The sequence below is a fragment of the Sturnus vulgaris genome, chromosome 7 (genome assembly GCF_052056855.1).
Source record: "Sturnus vulgaris isolate bStuVul1 chromosome 7, bStuVul1.hap1, whole genome shotgun sequence".
NCBI lineage: Eukaryota > Metazoa > Chordata > Aves > Passeriformes > Sturnidae > Sturnus > Sturnus vulgaris.
Window position 1 is genome coordinate 36,954,776 of NC_142249.1, and position 19,605 is coordinate 36,974,380.

A 19,605-nucleotide genomic window follows, 5' to 3' on the forward strand; every position below is an offset into this window, starting at 1 on the left:
AGATTAAATGGTTAATATGCCATTTTAGGTCATGTCAAAAACTTCAGCCTGAAGAAAATATTGGAACCATAAAATAATTTTATTCTGAGCTTTTGAAGTTGCAGTGCATTTTTAATAAGAATGGGAAAAGGTATTTTTCTTCCTATTTATGTAAGTAGGTAAGTCAGAAAAAATACATCAAAAGAAATTATACATAACAGTGAAAATACTCCTCTTAAGGTCATAAATTAATCAGATACAGATAGATGAGAGGAAGTGGAGAAAATCTGACTCATAGACCAGTGAAATATGTTTACATTTAGAGCTCCATTTAAAAAAAAAATCCTCTTTAAAAGAAACACTAAGATCTAGGGATATGGCTAAAGAGAATAATTTCTGGTAAAAGGCAATTACAATGTGTCAGCTCTGTGTGACATGTGGGACCTGTAAGGGGCATGTAAGCAGGCCCCACTCTCCAGCTTTAAATTATTCTTTGCATTTTAATGAGAAGATTTTAATGCAAATTAATGAATAACTAAAATTCTCAATGTATCTTTCATGGTATCAGAGATAAAAGAAGTATTTCTATTTGTTTTATACAAATAACTCTCCTATGGTAGTAATTTCTGTGTAAGTCCTGTGAAGTCAAGTCCAAATGCTCAAATTTCCACTCCCTCTTATTTGAAATAGGAAAGCCATATGTGGTAATAAATTTAAGATCAGTGTAAATAATATTAGTAAAGTCCTATTTGGGAGGAAATATTAAAGGCTTGAACTCTTTCTTTGCATTCCCTCTACAAGGGCCTGTGTTAAATATCTGACAAAAAAATTAACAAACTCCATGAACATCTATTTTCTACCATGAAGTAAAGGAAGGAAACACGGAAGGATGTTACAAAAGTATCTTCAGGCAGCAAATATAGGAAAATGCTTGTTTCTTGAGTGTTGTCAGGTGTATTTTTTTTTTTTTTTAACTGAGAAATTGAAATCTCCCTGAGTTAGTGAATATCAGGTACTTGGGAAAAAACAAGGTGTTTACCTGTAGGTCTTTGCAGGTTCTTTTGAACCAGAATCCTTCTCAGAGTACCATCCATAGATGACTCCTCTATGTGAGAGCGATCCCCAATAACTGTCCAGTACATCATCCTGAGAGTATTAAACACAAAAATTAAGCTGAATGCCTCACACAGAACCTCAAAATGCTGATGCTCAATTGTTGTGAGCCTTTCAACATTCCGAGCAGAGCAGAGGTCTTGGTTTACATTTAGGTAAGCTGAGCAGGAAATTAAGTAAACAACTTGGAAAAGTTAGTTTAGACAATTGCAAACATAATTTTCTTTCACTTGTTCCGTTTCTCAGTTTTATTTGAATTACCAAATCGGAGTGATGTTGAAGGATACATACCCCTTTTTAGGATTTACAGCAATGGCATATGGTTCTCCTGCAATGCTGGTGAGGAGCCTGGTGCAGTTTGGTCCCCTCAGCTGCCCCACATTGATAGAGTACCTCAGGCTGGTCCAGTGAGTGGTGTAGTAGCTGAACCAATGCATTCGGGAATGGTCAGTCCAGTAAATGTTCCCAGCCACCCAGTCCACAGCAATGCCCCTGGGCCTTTTGAACTCTGGACACTAAAAAGAGCAGATGTTGCAGTCAGACTTGTGGAAATGGTCTTTCACAGCAGCTGCAAAGCCACAGATTTGTGTCATTGTTTCAGAAACACTGCAATGGAAAGATGTAAACTGCACCTGCAGGAGCTCAGCTCTAAGGGATCTGCTGACTATTCCAGGCAGAAGAACAAGTCAATGTTTCAAATCTGTTTTCTCAATTTTAAGGCTACCCACATTAGGGAAAAGTCACTTTGGCATCAACTACTTGAACTATTGATACTGAAGCCAACAAGTGTTATGTTCTTTAATTTGAAACCAAAGGAAAAGGAAGTTTTAGGATTATGCAGCTATTTTATTCCATGGGTGTTCCATCCCAAAATCCCTCAGTGAAAGCAGCATGAGCCCATCCTGAGGAGTGGCTGCCAAGGGTAGAGAAAATCACTGCTTTTACAAAACTGCATAAAAATCCCCTCTGTATTCATGAATATTCATCTTCACACCTAAAAGAAGCTTGACTGATTATAACATTACATTTATCAACTGCAGGATCTTCATCATGATTTTTTTTTCCATAATCATTAAGGCTTAGCTCTGAAAGATGGTCCTAAGGACAGAAGTTCATATTGCAAACAGAAGATTTTTATGAACATGATTCTCTATAATTTAATGGAATTCCTGCAGAAATGAATATCACCTGTAAAATAGGATTACCCAAATCTTTCTAACATGAACGCAGTGTATCATAAAAACCTCAGGACCAGCATGAGCTAAATACACATACAATTGTTTGCCTATTTGCTTATAACAGCATCAAGTTAAATTATGAACAAAAACCAGATATTCCTTAAAAAATGAAGCAATGAAATGCTACGAAGCCACATAACTGGAAACCAGGAAAGAAAATCCTAAAATAACTTGTTTATTCTCAAGTGTTAGAGTTCCCTAATACCACAAGACATTTGTAGACTATCTTCATCATAAAATAAAGGTCACTTCATTCTCTAGATGAAATAACAGGACCACGAGGGTGAATTTAGAGTGTTCATCATAACATCATGTTGCTCATAAACTTTTAATTCTGAAAAAATGTTATAGAAGGTTTGTTTTATAGATATGTAGAACCTTGATTTTCTATTTAGAGGACTAGTACAGCAGCAAAATCAATCACTGCATTTACTAAACAGTATTCCTTTTAAAACAGGCTCATAGTTGATTTTTAAAGTTAGACAAAATATTGTACCATAATTCTTTGTTACTAGATGATGACAGGGGAAGCACATATTTCCACAAATAACAGAATTTTTTTAAGTGTAGTATTTGCATGTAACAAACATTTTTTCTTTGTTATTATCCAAGCAGCATTCACAGAAAGGACCAGATACCAAAAAAAGGTATTTTCAGATAAGACTAATTGTACTTTTAGTCCAAACTCCTTTTAATTCTGGGCAATATTCAGCTCATGAGTCACAAAATTTCTCATACCTGGAGATCTCTTTGGATACTACAAGGATTAATGACTTACAATGCTGGAACCAAATAATCTTTTAAAAGGAAAACAGCTGTCATGGCCAGAAAAGCCTCTCACCTTTGGGGTTTTTTTTTGACTGTTCAAACCCACAGTTTACAATAAGACTGTCTTTTGAGAGCCTGGAAAGACTAAGATGGGAGTTACCAAGCAGACTGAGAAATGGTTCCCAAAAAAGGTGATTCTAGAAGCAGATGAGACATCCTAAAACGGACATCCTACAAAAATTCCAGAACAAGGATGGACATGTTGGAGAATACTGAGCCTTTCTCCTCAACCACACAGGGAAAGTGAAATTTCAGCAATACTGGGGGGAATATTCAAGATCAAATGAAGAAGGAGATGAGTATAAGAAATGCCAAGGAGCCATCTGGTATAAGAGATTAAAAAAAAAAAAAGAAGAAAAAAAAAGGAAAAAAGCCACTAACTGATGTTGTGGCTGTGTAATTTCCAGTTGTGTTCATTAAGTTTCATCTACATCACATTTCTGAGGTCTTATGCATCTTTTCACACTGTCTAGTAAAATTTCTAACTGGAAATGAGCTCTTACCTAAAAGCTTATTTGGATTATGCTAATGTTGAAGAATAATTCTGCATACAAAATAAGGATGAAAATACAGGAAGAAAATCACATTAATGTTTTCTACACTGATTTTAGCCCACTTTGATGCTAAGTATGATGTATTACACTTATTAGAAAAATTGGGGTTTGAAACCTAATTGCCTTTTACAGTTTGGATGTCTTTGCACAGCTACAGAGCACGTCAGCTCAATGACTTTTGATCAGAACTGCTGTCTTTTGTAAATTCTTTTTTCAAGGTAAAGAATTAATAACAAAAAAAAACCCCAAAACAAACAAACAAACAAAAAACCAACAAACAAGCAAACATGAAAAAGAAACTGCAGTAACAACTTGGATCTGGAAACCTTTTTCATATAAAGGCAGATTACAGATTTTCATCCCCTAAAGCTGAATTTGATTGAAGAAAATACCTTGCACATGCAGTAGGAACACATTCCTTTGCAATGCTTAATAGGACGATTAACTGACAAATCTAATTTGTATCATAAGCACATGTGAAGCAGCGTTTTATTTTGCAGATATTTTGGGTATGGAATTGCTGTGGAACAAAATAAAGGAATATTTTATTTTGCCTAAAATATCTTCATTAAAAAATAATACATTGTCTAAGGTTATATTACTAGAACAGTAGAAAGAAATGAAAAACAACAAAACTTTTAGACTTTTGCCCACTAAAACACAACATTTTTGTTGACAGATGAGCATCCCAGTGGGTGCAGTGATTCACCAAACCAACACTCGTATTACACAAAGTAGGATCATTTATAAATAAAAGTCTTCTAAGTATATAAACTTCATCCAGACAGAGCTGTAGCACTAAGGTAAAACCATAAACTCCTGCTATGTAGAGAAAATGGGCTGGAAATAGTTTGCATTCACAGGGATGCTCTGAGCCCTGGGGCAAGCACGAGTGGATGCATCACAAGAGTGGTTAAGGAGGGTTCTTGTGAGGATCTCAGAACACTGGGGCTGGAGCAGGCTGCCAAAAAAACTGACTGGGTACACAACACAACCCTTGCTTTTCTTCCTGTTATATGGTAGCATCATTTTCATGCTCATCTCTTTGTCCTGTTCCATAAAATAAAGCACTTGAGTCCAAGTGTGGGGTCGCACCGTGTTGAGTATTCACCTCAGGTAACTCCTCCAGCTCTCTCCAAGGATTAGGCAGCAAACAGCTGCTCCTGTTATCACCTATTCACTTGGACTGCCTGAACTCGATGGGGATGAAATCCTCTTCTGCATCTGTCAATAAACTCTGAAGAGTTGATATTTACTGTTTCCTTTAATGCTTGAATTTGTACCAGTCTTAAACTCCTTTTCACAGAAAATTAGGAGAGCTACTTAAAGCTATTCTCTGAGGAAGGCTCTTGATATGCTAATTCCATGGAGCAATTTCGGTTGAGATGGGTTTTTGCATTAATGTAATTACCTGAAAATGCAGGTGACTTTGTTCAAGTTTACTGTCCTGATTTACATATCAAAGTCTAGATATAAAAGTTATAATGTAACCTTTGAAAACTTACCCATTAAAAAAAAACTTAGGTTAAAATTAAGGAATTCTCAAGCTTTTTAAAACCAAATTGCCGTGACAATATTAAAGCAACACAATAAAACCAATTAACCTATTGATCAGTTGCAAATAAGGCAACAATATTTGAATATTAATGAGATAACGCTGGGAAAATAATTGAATAGTTAACCACAATTGGAAGGAAATGTTTCACAAATATAAATGAGAAGCGTCCAATATATATTCAAATACAGTCTGTCCATTTTCCACATTCAGATTTGTTAAAAAGCTTTGTCTGGCTTGAATCTTTGTCACAAGGACCTACCTGCACTGAAGAGACAGGGGAACATGGGGTATAAAGAAAAACATCATTTTTCCAATATCTTTGAATCAAAAAGGAAGTGACTAAAAGGTGTTCTCAGATAATAGTGAAAAGAGGATACAAAAATCAAAAATATTTCAGTACGTTAGAAAAATTGTAATTCTAAGAATATTTTGTCTCTCTTAGTTTAAACAGGGGTGGCAATGACAAATCAGCTGTGAAAATTTCAACCCCTGGACTATGAAGATGCCTGAAGGAAGCTTATGCTCAATTTTATGGACCTCTAAGAAAGCATTAGATCCATTAGAGAGGCTGTGGGTCAGCAAACTGCTCTTGCTGCAGAATGCCTCTGCCAATTACCCCGCAAAAAGAAAGAAAATAAATAACACCACAACCTTCTCAACACTAACTTCACAAGGCTTTACACATTCATTATTTTCCAGTGAATAACTCAATACAGAGACCTGTTTATCAGGATTTTTTTAAACAGAAATATACACCACATTTAAATGAGAAAAACTCTACAGTAGAGTTACTCCACATCTTCCATACAGGTATCCTTCTGCAAAACTCAATTGACAGAGATGACCTACAGATATCCTAGGCCTTATTTTGTACTTCAGATCCACTTGCCATTCACTTTCTCTGAACAAAATCTAGACACTTCTGCTGGGCAGGTGGAGGTGTTGGTTTTGAACCACTCTTACAGAGATGCCAAAGCAGAGTCAAGGCATCTTCAGGGTCCATTGGTGCCAACATCCCGAGGCTTTTTGCCTTGCTGGTGTCAAAGGTCAGGAGTGTCATTCATGTGGAGAGGAAATATCCTTGGATGGAATGCACTCAGAAGTGGTTTCAGATGTGTGTGAATTATAGATGAAAGATTGGGCTACTGGTGCTACTCCTGTCTATTCTGCTGGGTGTATAAAAGCAGTCATGTGATGGGAGGTCAGCACTGGTACCTCTCCTAAGTTTAAGGAAACATGAAACAGCTGGACAGATGTTTTTTCCTAACTGGCCAAGAAAAAACTAAAAACTCTACTCTGCTGTCAAAATCAGTAAAGACTAAAAAACCCAAAATCCAAACCTACAGCATTATAGAAACACCAATGTAAAGACCACATCATCATTTTCAGTTCAACATCTGAGAATTTTGTTGAAATATATAGAGAATTTTGTTGAAATATTTTAGGAAAAATGAGTAGCAACCTGCATTTTTTTAATTTTCAAGTAAAGACTACTTGAAATTAACCAAGCTTATGAAAATCTACATTTCTGTTGCAAAGTCCAAACTTACATTTATGCTTATTCAAAATAAGATAATATGCAGTTCAACAAAAATGGGAAGAAATACTAATTATTTTAATATTTAAATATATGTAATAACTGCCAATATTATTGTTTATATGATCACTGTACAAATTAAGTTTGTGTTTAGCCTATCTACATTTTCTGTCTTCTAAGGATTTGAAATCCATGGCCTTCTTCTTCTATATATTATATTCTTCCCTTTTCTCTCTTGAGATAAAAAAATCTCGATGGTATGCAGACTCCCCGAGCTTCTAATACAGTGCTCATTTCTCTGTAAGAAAGTTTTTAAATCCTACAATTGTGTTGTCTTGGACACTCTACCAAATCTGTCAGTCTTGAACAGAAAGGCTTTAGCAACCATACATATCACTGAAATAAAATCATTCTCAGACATTTTAATTGACTAAATCAGCCCATGCTATTATAGGAAAGTCAGAAGAGAAAAATAAATTGAATGAAATTTGTATGATTTAATCTTTGATTTTGATCACTTACTATCAAGCCACTGTTACTCTGCCTTCTCTCTCTGTCGTGAAGTTTTCTGTAGAAAATCCCTCCTGGATTAAACTGAGTGCTCCAAACAATCATATCCCCTTGAAAATATGCATCCATTCCAGTTATCCTTGAATTGTGTTCAATATGTGATATTTGCTGATGAGCATCACTGTAGTTGAATGGATATGCAAAACCCAGGATGTCAGTGTCATTAGCAACATAGAGAACTTGATCTTCAGAGCCTAGGGATTATTATAATGAAACAAAAATAAGGTAAATGTCAACTAATGCAAAATCAGTGTGTTTGACTCAAGTAGCTTTTTGGTGTTCAGCTGATATAATTTCTGATGTTAAAATTATTTTCTGGTTGTTGAAGACTGCAAAAACACCTACACTCTGGGCAATAAATGCTTGATATTCTGTTATCAACAAATCAACTTCAGTGCTCTCCAAGCACACAGTGAGACACCAGGATTATATTTTAAGGACTGTGTCATAGAAGGATTTCAACATTTTTAGGCAATATACAAAAATACAGGATATAGTGCTTTCAGTCCATATGAATCCATATTTTTAAATGCCTTCTGTCTTTAAAGGATCTTAAAGGTATATATTAAAGGAACACAGAGCTGTCAATGAACATGTTTTTAAATTGCTCAATTGGAAATTAGAAGTGGAATGATTTTATCTTTAGTGAAGGCAATGAAATTTTGAAATTGACTGCAACAGAACCTGTGTCTTACATCTCCTCATTTCAGATAGCCAGATACCATCTAGATACAGGTGTTGTAGAGTATATTATTCATAAGAAAATGTTCTCTAATATAAATTCATTGAGTTTTGAGAAAGTTTAAAATCTATTTGATAATTTAGAATGTATTTGGAATATTTTTATTTCCTCATTCATATCACATTTATCCATAGAGAATCAATTAAAAAATGCCTGTCCAAGACACTTCCTTTTTATGAGTATGAAATATCAAACATCATTCGTTCCCTTCCTCCTGATAAATGCAAGAACAAAGAGGACTTTGGTTAAAGCAAATATCAGCGAGGGAAAGAAGGAAGCATGAACTGTATTACAATGGAAATTAAGCTTGTGGAGAATTCAGATTTAGGATAATGATTCCAGATTTTTAAATTATAAACCCTCATAATTTTGTCTGTGTTCCTATAATAACAAACCATTATCTTCAATTAGTAACCCTGTTTGTTCCCATGTCATAATCTGATTTCTTTGGTAACAGGCAATGATGCCAAAACCCTGAGAGAGTACATGTTATGTGTCAAATACTAATGACTCATTAATTATCTTCCCATGGGAAATTTGCTTCAAATATTATGGAAAACCTATATAACAAATGACAATTTTGATTTTTACAGCCTTACCTTTTGCTATGCAACTGTTATTCCTCTCCCTATAATTTTTCTCACATGCACATTTGTAAGAGCCCTTTAAATTATGGCAGTGTTGGGAGCAGGCACCAAATACCATGCACTCATTGATATCTATGAAGAAAAATTTGTAATTGTAAATTTTTTTGTACCTGTAGTTTAATATACTATCATTTACCATGTTCATACAATCATGGAACAAAGTAGATGAACAAAGGAAACTCATAAACATTTTCCTGCTGACCAGTATGGCATCATACACATCAAGACTACATTTTCTAAGGAATTTCACTTTCTATCTGTTTATTTTGATTTCAGTTCTGTATTATGCACGTTCATTATTTTAAGCATCTCAAAATATTCTCATATGCCAACCTCCACACCAATGTTAAATAATCTACTAGACTTTAAAAAAAACCATTAACTTCTTAAATTATTTAATAGCCTGACTTGAACCTTTTGACATTCACAACTAATGTAAAATCTCTGATAGCCTCTCCAGGTAAAATGAAAATCCTTTCTGTGGTTTTTTTTTGTGTTTTTTTTTTTGTTTGTTTGTTTTTTTGTTTTGTTTTGGTTTGGTTTTTTTTTTTTTTAGGTGGGGAGGTTTTGTTGTTTTGTTTGTTTGTTTGTTTTTTAATTTCTTATTCCCATAACTATCAAACCGTTATCTGAAACATGCTATGTTCCCCCTTCTCCAGCAAAGAAAATTGACAACAAAATTGACTTTTAATACTTTAAAACAAGGGAAGATGGAAAATATGTGTACCTTCACATTGTCTATTCCTCCTGTTTCTCTGAAATCCAGGTTTACACTGACACAAAAGGGATGATTTTGTTTGATTACAGAATGCATCATCTCCACAAGGATTCACATTATCTTCACATGTATATTCAGCAACACCTAAACATAAACAAAATGTCTAAAAAATCCCTGATTTGTTTAAAGTGTTAAAAGTGAGACCTAAAGTAATAACAACAAACAAATTCATCTTCCTGTTTAAAGAACATCAGGTACATTTTGAACAAATAAATGCCATTGCAGTGTTTATCAACATCTGCATAATTTAATGTATTATATTTTATACAATGACAATTTCCCATCAAGAATAGTAAAATTAAATACTAAATTTTTTCTTGTTGCAAATATGAAACAAAATACAATCAGCCCGTACTTCAATTTCATAAAGAACTTATAATTACACCATAAAACTGCTACAATTCGAATTGCTATAAAATTGCTATAAAATCTGCCTTGCTCTTGTGGTAGAGAATTCCATTCACTTTTAACTAAAAGAAGGAACTACGTTAAGCAGAGTTCTGTACTGTTTAATAGGTCTTGCACAGATGAATGTCTGGGTTAATTGTTTCTTTTCTGCTACAATCAAGAAAGCAGATCTTGCCAGCCCAACTCACTCATTTTGCAGTCTTGCTCATCGGAGCCATCTCCACAGTCATCAAACCAATCACACTGCAGCTCCATGGGAATGCATTTCTTGTCATTGCAAGCAAACTCGTCTTTTTTACACGGTCTGGCTTTATACGTGATTTTATCTACATAATTACAGATTAATAAGAGAAAAATAAATCAGTATGCAAGATTCTCGGATTATTTTAGACACATACAAATGGGAATGACCGCGAAGCGTTAAGCTACTGGAAATTATTTCAAGCTTAATTTCTTTCAGTCTCAAATTCTGATCTGCTAACCTCCAGTGAAGATTTTCTGAAGGACAAGCAGATCTGTGGAACAAAGTTTGCCTTCAAGGTGTTTTCTCTGATCTGAAAGCCCCGAAAGATAATTTCACCTACCACAGTGATCTTCATCCGAGTTATCTCCGCAGTCATCGACCTCATTGCAAATCTGCTCAGGCCGCAGACAAACCCTGTTGTTTCTACACCTGTGTGGCCTCGTTGGAGGGCAGGGAAACTTCACTGCACAGCAAAGAAAAGAATCAGCTGTTACCCAGATATTAATCCTTTTTTAATGGCACATAAAAGCCAGATACGTGTTGGCACTCTAAGGTCTTCGTTTAGACATTTTACATTATAAGGTTGATTTATTCCTTTTTTTGAGAACCAGTAAATATGGCAGAAAAAAAGCAAAAGAAGTAGGAAGTATAACGATGCTCAATATTACATCACACAAGTAACTTTTCCCTCCCTCTATGAGTTTCCTACAGAACAGTTTCATTTCTCAAAAATGGCAAATATCAAATATCTGAAATTACATGAAAAGCAATAACAAAAGAAAACTGTATCACATATTTCAAGCTTATCTTCTAAAAGCAAAACAAAATTTAAGACACACATGCCTTTATATATTTGTACATCTTAAATGTCAGTCTTGGTTTATTATACAAAAAACTCTGAAAAATATAATGCCATACCACACATTTCAGCAACTTCATCAGAGTTATCTCCACAGTCATCCTCACCATCACAAACCCAAAAATGTAGTTTGCAGAGGGAATTGTTGCACAAAAATTCATCAGTTCTACATATATTTCCCCCTGGAAAGATGAAAAGATGACAGAAAAACAAAAAGGCAGGAAAAACAAAGAGACAAAAGAATGTCAGTTTTTGATAAAACCACTACAACCATTTATCATATACTATTTGCAGAGAATAACACAGGTAGCATAACTAAATTTACAGATCCCAAAGGAGCAGCTTGGAGAGGCAGAGGAATACTCATTCAAAAATCTCTTCCTTGACCAAACACTTCTTGTTCCTGGCTGCTAGCTGGGAATTCCCAAACGAGAGACCAATTGGGCATGTTCCATCTGCATTTGCCCAGGAAATGTTTGAACTCCCTGTCTGCAACTCTCTTTGGTGATGCAGCCTCTCAGCCAAGGCTGGGCTGGTACATCAGTCATTTGGGCCATCAGAGAATGATAAAAACAGAAATAGGGCCAAACATGTGAAAAGCCACTTCAGTCCAGGTTTGTTCCATACAAATGTCTGATCCTCCTCTCATTCCTACTCCACTCTCTGAGTCACATCAGGGACAAAGTGATTGCAGCCCATCAGCCATGAGGCAGCACCTTTTCCTTCTCCTGAGGAGCAACTGGCTTGGTCAGATTTGCAAAACCCCCACCACCTCTAAATGCTGTATCTAGGAAAGGTCCGGCCATGTGGGCACAGAACAGATAAAATTCAGTGACCTCTGACAGGATCTTCCTCTCTGTAACTTCTGAAATGCCTCATCAGGATATTTATTGAACACAGAAACGAGCAAGAATAAAATCTTCCATCTGCTCTGAATCATCTAACAAAGAGGAACATAGGGTGAGGGAAAATGTTTTAGGGCAGAGTGCTCTCAGGCTTTAAAAATTAGTTCAAGGTGGATTCAGTTTTAATGTGTGTCGTGGTAAGAAAGAATTTGTTTCCCAATTATGACTAAATTTTATCATTACCAATCAACAAAGTTATGGAAAGTTCTTGCAATTAATTTCCTATAAAACACATCTTTTTTTGGTAACTAGATTTTCAGTTTCCTGAGAGCAGTGGAGTATAAAAGAAATAAAAGTATGTACCTGCAGAGGAGGAAACAATGACATTTTATATAATGCCAAAACTCTCACTGTGGCTTACCTCAATGCATTACACCCACTCTAAGGGCTACATCAGGCTTCAGTGGCTTTTTACTCGTTCACTCAGTGCCCTGTTCACACCTCATTAAAATCAACAGAAGGCTTTTTTTTTGCTGTAAAGGTTCAGAATGGCTGAACTTTTTCCCCCAAAAAACTAATTTCCATGAAATGCCCATTGCATAAAAGGATGTTCGAGCTCTCACACTATGCTACCAGGTATAATTCACTCCCATGGCAAATGTAACTTATGAACATTAACAGAATTATCCTATATAATTATCCAAGGAAAATATATAAAATTCAAGTACTCTTCATGATGAAAGGCATGAATCCAAATAATAGTGTGTGCAATCACAATATAACCATCATTCTTGTTGTTTAATAAGATTGAAGAGAGTTATTTTTGTAAACATGCACAGTGGGCCACAGATAAATATTGTGGATATTATTTTAGAATGCTGTAGAATAAAACTCCATTTGTGTTTGCTGTATTTGCAAAGATGAAAAAAATTACTTATCAGTGAGATAAACTGGCATTTGTTTCATGTGATTGCTCTGCCTGTCATAATTCCTTTAGAAAATAGATTTCTGCAACAGAATCATAATTGTGACATAAATACAAAGTATGAGAGCAATAACCAACTAGGAATAGGCTTCTTATTGTATCATAAGCAATTTTCAGTTCACAGAAGCTCCATTATGCTACCCGAAGAATAATGTGGGCATCAGATAAAATAAGTGTGTTACTATTTACTTACACTTCATTGGGTTTTAAAGAGATACAGTCCAGATATTTTAAAAGCAATTTTACAATGGACTAGATGGTTGCTATTTATTTATTTATTTAGTTTTAACTTTGTTATCTGTCTTCTTGCAACTGAATATCTCTGGAATATTCTTCACATTCTCTGAATTTTCTCATCTCTCTTTCAAACTTAATCATCTCCACATGACATCTTCCCCCCCCCTTTAGCCTTATGCAGAGTGTAATAGATTTAAAACAAGGAAAGGATCTTTTACTACATTTGCTTCATATTTGATTATTATCACATATAACTTACTTCATTATGCTTTGAATTTATGCACAGAACATGTGACTGTAGATGGCTAACACCTAGAACTATTCACTTTAAAGAAAAAGAAAGAAAAAAATCCAGGAAAAAAAAACAAAACAAAAAAAACCAAGATGACAAAACGCCAACTAAAATTATTCTTTAGGAAAAAAAAACTATTTAATTTCACTTAGAGGAGGGGCTGGTGAGGATTGTGAAGCTCAAGGGCAGCCTGGGCTGCAGTGGCCATGGAGTGGGGAGTTCAAGACCCTTGGGCTGCAAGGAGGGCACAGAGCAAGCTCCCTACACTGGGCTCCAGGACAGCACTCTTTGGCTTCTCCAGGATCTGCTTGGGAAAGCCCTGGAGGGCCCAGCAGAGCCTGGTTGGTATCCAAGCATCACCTCATCCAAGCCCAGGAGTGATGTACCCCAACAAAGAGCAAGTCAAAATGTGCCAGAAGGACTCTGTGGATGAACAAGTTGCTCCTGGACAAACCCAAAAACGAAGGTGAAGCAGTGGCACAGGGTGCCCAGAGAAGCTTGAGATGCCCATCCCTGGAAGTGTCCAAGGCCAGGTTGGATGGGGCTTGGAGCAGCCTGGGATAGTGGAAGGTGTCCCTGCCATGGCAGAGGATGGAACTGGATGAATTTTAAGGTCTCTTCCAATCCAAAGTGCTCTATGATTCTCTGAAATAAACAGAAACCTGGGCTCTTAAGATGACTTATTTAGCAACTGTTCATTATATTGCACAGCTGTGTAATTTATTGTGCATGGCTTTGTAATTTATTGTGGCCTATAAAAGTTGAAATTAACCAGATTTACTGCTGATTTCCTTGATGAAAAAAAATATGGTTCCAGTAACAACATGACCTTTGCATCACTGGAGAGGGAAACAGAAAGGAGAACAAGTTATAAACAACCCAAGTTTTGCTTATTCCTGCAGATCCCTTGTCTTTGTCAGAAGAGGTCACACAACTTTCCTTTCTCCACTCATAATGGCCGGGTTACCACTAACTTGCAATGTGTGTGTTCATAAAAAGCCCAATAAAGTTTTTTAGAGAAGTGTTTCTTGCCTTGGTCACAGTTTTCTTCATCACTGCCATCCACACAGTCATGGATCCCGTCACAAAGCCATCTCACAGGGATACAGTAAGCCTTGTTCCTGCACCGAAACTGATCTTCTTTACATTCGGTTACACAATCCATCTGTGTGAGCACACACACGAGCTCTGGGTTAATGAATGACAGCAACAACAGCTTGTCTACACTGCCAGCAGGGAGCAGACCCTATGGAAACCTCCCCAGAACCATGCTTGGGGTTTGACTTCGAGAAAAAAATAATTTCTGCACTCCAAAATCTGTCACAGAGCACGGAAACACGCAGTAACGTTATCTGACAGTACTCAAAGGATACAAGAAAACCCTATTTGCCCTTTCAGTTATTTTGAGATCTAAAAAATTCACCAAAAAAAAAAAGCACATTTTGAACTAAAAAATTGACAAAAAAAGCCCAAAGAAATCAGCAGAAATGTGTCAGGTACCTCATCAGATCCATCAGCACAGTCCAGCTCCCCATTGCATTTCAGAGATGCCGAAATGCAGCCTCCACTTGCACACACGTACTCACTTGAGGAGCAGGTTGGAGATGCTGGTTACAAACACATATTTTAGCATTAAGAAAAAGACAATTTGTGAATAAATTGATTTTTCATTTAAAGTTTTCTTGTGGTTAATATAGTGAGCAAACTTGTGTCTAAGCACTTTCGTAAATGACAATAAAATATTTGACAAAACTGAATTGTGGCATCCTAAATAAATTGTATAATGATAGTGAAAAGGTATTTGTGCTTTTCTACTTGGAAGCTTTTGTTTTCTCCTTATGCTTGGTTATAAGGGCAACTACACACATGCATATATTCAGATAATTAGTATATTTTAAAAATTGCATTCCTTAAAATAGGCTTAGAGTTTAGCTAAATGTAGCTAATTTATAATTGAATAAGCTAAATTTTTAGGAAACTTCTTGGAAAGTATATAGTATTACAATTAAAATACATAAATATTAAGTGGGATGTTTTATATAAAGGTGAAAATTTTTTATTGCACTGTAAATCAGGAGAGTTTTGTCATAGGTTTTTATCAGTTACATCTAGATTACAAAGAAATTTAGGAAAAATCCTGCAAAAATAAACTGCATTTTCCAAGAAAGCAAAAATAAAATAAAATAATAATAATATTTTAGTAGAAAAAGTCTTTGCATAAGGACTACTAAACTTTGAATGAAGACCACAAAACATTTCAGGACATACCAAGATTTACTGACCTTTTCAAAGCAGAGTTTTATATGTTGAATATCTATTATCAAATTATAATTCAAAATAATTAAATTAAATACCAATGCCACAAGCTTCACTCTGCAGAGTTGTGGATAAGTAGAGTTTTCAAAACACCGGTAGGAAGATACAATGATTTAAACTCAACAGGTAAAGTAGTTCAGATTTTTTTGTACTTTCTTGCTGCTATAGTGCCTAAGAAATCTTGATTTGCTGTGTTATATTCTTCCTTCACTCTGATTTATTCCTGGCTTCACTTTATATTTCAGCATTATTTAGAACAATACCTGGTTCACAATTTTTCTCATCATCCCCAAGTTTGCAGTCCTCGTGACCATCACATTTCCATTTTGCTGAGATGCACTGGCCATTGGAGCACTGGAACTGATCCCTGGAACAGCCTGTTTCACAATACCTCTGGTACAAAAGAAACAATCAGTCAACAGGAGCAAGAGTTTAATATAAACATTGCTAAATATGCAGCTGGTGACAGAAGTTACAGCCCATAAATCTACATGTTATGAAATATGTAGTAATTAAAGTCTTGTGAAATGAAAAGTATTTGTGGATGTGATACAAAACAGTGGCTCACGGCCTCTAAATGGCTGGGAAACACCTGAGGTCTAGTATTGACAGGAAAGGAAAAGGAGAAAAATAATAAAAAAAAATTAAAATAACAGAAAAACAGCAAAATATTATCTAGCGGGCTTCTGATTGTTCTTTCAAAAAAATCTCTTGAACCAAACCAGTGCTGTGTGTAAAAATAATGGTTTCCCAATGAGGACACAAAGCATTTCCAGGATGGGAAGAGGTTCAAATCATTGCTGGGACAAGAGGATGTAGAATACTCTTAAACTTTACTTCATTTATTTGCATGTTCTCTTTTTAGAATAATTACATCAAGGTTTTGTTTTAATTAATAGTGATATTTTCATACATGGATTAATGGGTAGAGTTCCCACTTCGCCTTTTAGAAAATTTCTATACAGCAATCCATTCTTCAACAGTATAAAACAACCAATTCTCTGAAAAAATACTTTTTCTGGAAGATGCCTACCTCATCTGAGCCATCTGCACAGTCATAGTCTCCATCACACCAGAACCTTGCTGAAACACAGTCTCCATTTGCACAAGGGAAGTCTTTTAAAGTGCATGTTTGAGGCTCTGAAAAAAGAAAAGGAACAACCCTAGGTTTATTAGCATTCCCTTTAAATATTTTACATATAAACCCCCAATCAATCAATCAATCAATCACTATGAAAAACTCAAAACAATTAGCTTGTAAATGATAAGGAGTGGTTTTCTGTGGAATTTTATTCCACTATATTTTTAATCTAAATTTCATTTACATATAGTAAGATGCTAATGAAAATACTTTCATTGCTTTCATACATTTCAGTTGTATCAAATTTCCTTGCAAAATAACATGATGCTGAGTATATATATTTTATGAATTTCAACACATGTATATCATGACAGGGTTTGTGAGATATGTACCAGAGACCAGAAGTACATTTTGTGTGTCAATATCCAATGTAATTAGAACTAAGCAGATTTCTGACTTTCCATCACACAGTAGCACTTTTAGGGTGTGTGTGTCAGGAGTCAGCTTCCCCTGTGCTCAGCATTCAGGGGAATGGCAAATGGAGCACCAGTGATGGGTGTTTCAAATAAAATAAAAGTTTTCACTACTGCTGACACAGAAGCATTGGCAAGGAGGACTTCTGTGGAAGATTCCCACGGGAGAACATCATGTGCTTTCATCCTGAAAATGAGGACCACTACAAAAGACATTTTCTGGACGCTGGACCATTAGACTAAACAAAGGTAGAGAGGTGTTGGGGATTTAGGAGGAGTTAAGCAAGTCTCTATATGCAATTTAGACCTGCCAGTCAGAGGGCTTGGGGAAAGAAAAGGATTTAAAAGGAAAACAAGGATTATTTGTGGGATTATTTCCACCAAAGCAAACAATGCATTATGTAAATGATGTAAAATCAAGAATAAGGATTAATTAGTAAAACTTTTTCAGCAGAGAGATGGGAAAGAGCAAATGACAGTGACTGAAGCAAAGGAAGAAGGAAAATAAAAGAGGAGAGACAGGAGAGAGCAACAATGGACAGCAGGAATGGAGAGCAATAAATTGAGTAATGCTGAAAGGTCCTTTAGTGAGTTATGGAAGGTGCAAGCATGAATGCTGTTGTAAAATGTACCACAGTGATAAAGAAAAGGAAACAAAATATTAGAGGCCTCAAACTGAGAAAAATTTAGTTAATACCAGCATGAGAATACACTAGATATAAATTAAATGGATCTAACATAAATTCAACTTCAGGTGTTTTGTTTCTTTGGGATTTTTCCCCCCAAGATTTGTAAAAATCAAAAACTATTTCAGGAAAGAAATAATTTTAATTAACTTTTCCACTGCCTTTTCCCACTCTTTACTTCACGAAAAGATTCAAAATTACACTGTTTGAAATTTTTTCAGGTAGGCACAAATTTTAATTTTGAAGTTGTAGGAAATTAATTTTAAAAGCACATCAACAGCAATTGGCATTTATGTGGACTCAGATTATATGCACACTACCTCAATTTTTTTTTCAAAGTGTAAGCCTTACCAAGTCCCTGACATTTGATTCTTTTCGTTTTCAACAGCCAAGAAGGATAATTTCATGATATGATAAAATATATGAAGGAAATACTTTGTGGGAAAAGTAATTCACAAGAAAAAAAAATAAAAAAACCCCAAACCCTCCATTCGTCATGTTTCTATATTGATTGGAAAAATACAAGCAAATACTTTTGCTATACTGCTAATAAATTATTTATAAGCAGAGATTTGATGCTGAAAAAAATGTACACGAAGAGCTAAGTACTCAATTCTCTGTTTGCAAGAAATATTTCTTCTGCTGCTGGGATCCAGCTCTGTGATTTACATATGAACACAGAAAAGAACTTTTCCATCAGTGCTCAGATTGTTAGAAAGGAATAAGTATTCATACAAAACATTATTAAAGGAATTAACAGACTTCTGTCTAACCCATGAAGGACAGCATTCTTCAGCTTCTGCTTTACCAAAACACTGAAACTCTTTTCCAGGAAAAACATTTGGGATACAAACTGGTACCAGGACAAAATTAACTAATTTGTTTTCTTGGTAACCTATAGAAGCAACACGAACATCAGGAAGAACTTGTAGCAACACGAATATTTTTACACTAATTGAATTAATGACTTGCTACAACATCATTATGCTTGCTTTGTTTCAATGCTTACAGTACATTATATTTTCTTTAATCACATTAAATTAAACAAAAAATACTGGTGTCTTCTTTTTAGCAGGAATAAGATAGGTTAGATAGAATAAGATTAATTCCTAAGGAATTTTCCTTTATTGGAGTTTGCTGAAAGAGGAAACACTATTTTTAAAGTAACTTTTTAAAAAAAAATCCAAATAAACTCTGAAAGCAAATTCTCCCTCCAGAAAGGCATTACCTGAGAAGAGTTAACAATAACATTTCTTATTATGTACCAATATCCACGCTAATAACTCTTATTTCACATTGTCCAAATATAGTTAAAAAACAATAGACTGTAAGACAAATAGAGCTAAACAATGAAGTCTTAATGAGCACAATGATTTGCATGACAGCACTAATAATTTTTCATACCCATACAGGTTTGGTTTTTTTAACAAGTATTGTTTCACTTATGATATGACCAGAAGAATGAATTTTTTGCATATGAAGAAACTATATAGAAAAGTGTAAATGCTTGAGCTGAATTTCTATAATTCAGTGAATTCATTCTGCATTCTTGAGAAACAACTCATTTTCTGATATAGTTCCCTGACAGTTCTTTGTATATTATATTCATGGATGCCATGAACAATTTATCTCACT

General features: G+C 35.1%; 1 protein-coding gene across 1 annotated transcript in view; it reads right to left on the reverse strand.

The window, feature by feature from the left end:
- LRP1B (LDL receptor related protein 1B) overlaps window positions 1-19,605 on the reverse strand; it is a 368,685-nt gene that overhangs the window by 45,959 nt on the left and 303,121 nt on the right. Inside the window, exons 67-78 of the mRNA XM_088168291.1 lie at window positions 16,764-16,870; window positions 15,994-16,123; window positions 14,915-15,021; window positions 14,447-14,579; window positions 11,115-11,237; window positions 10,537-10,659; window positions 10,141-10,278; window positions 9,494-9,628; window positions 8,719-8,838; window positions 7,330-7,571; window positions 1,384-1,607; window positions 1,019-1,125 (exon numbers count right to left, since the gene is read on the reverse strand). Of these exons, the coding sequence (XP_088024417.1) occupies window positions 1,019-1,125; window positions 1,384-1,607; window positions 7,330-7,571; window positions 8,719-8,838; window positions 9,494-9,628; window positions 10,141-10,278; window positions 10,537-10,659; window positions 11,115-11,237; window positions 14,447-14,579; window positions 14,915-15,021; window positions 15,994-16,123; window positions 16,764-16,870 (1,689 nt within the window). The remainder of the gene's footprint in view (window positions 1-1,018; window positions 1,126-1,383; window positions 1,608-7,329; window positions 7,572-8,718; window positions 8,839-9,493; window positions 9,629-10,140; window positions 10,279-10,536; window positions 10,660-11,114; window positions 11,238-14,446; window positions 14,580-14,914; window positions 15,022-15,993; window positions 16,124-16,763; window positions 16,871-19,605) is intronic.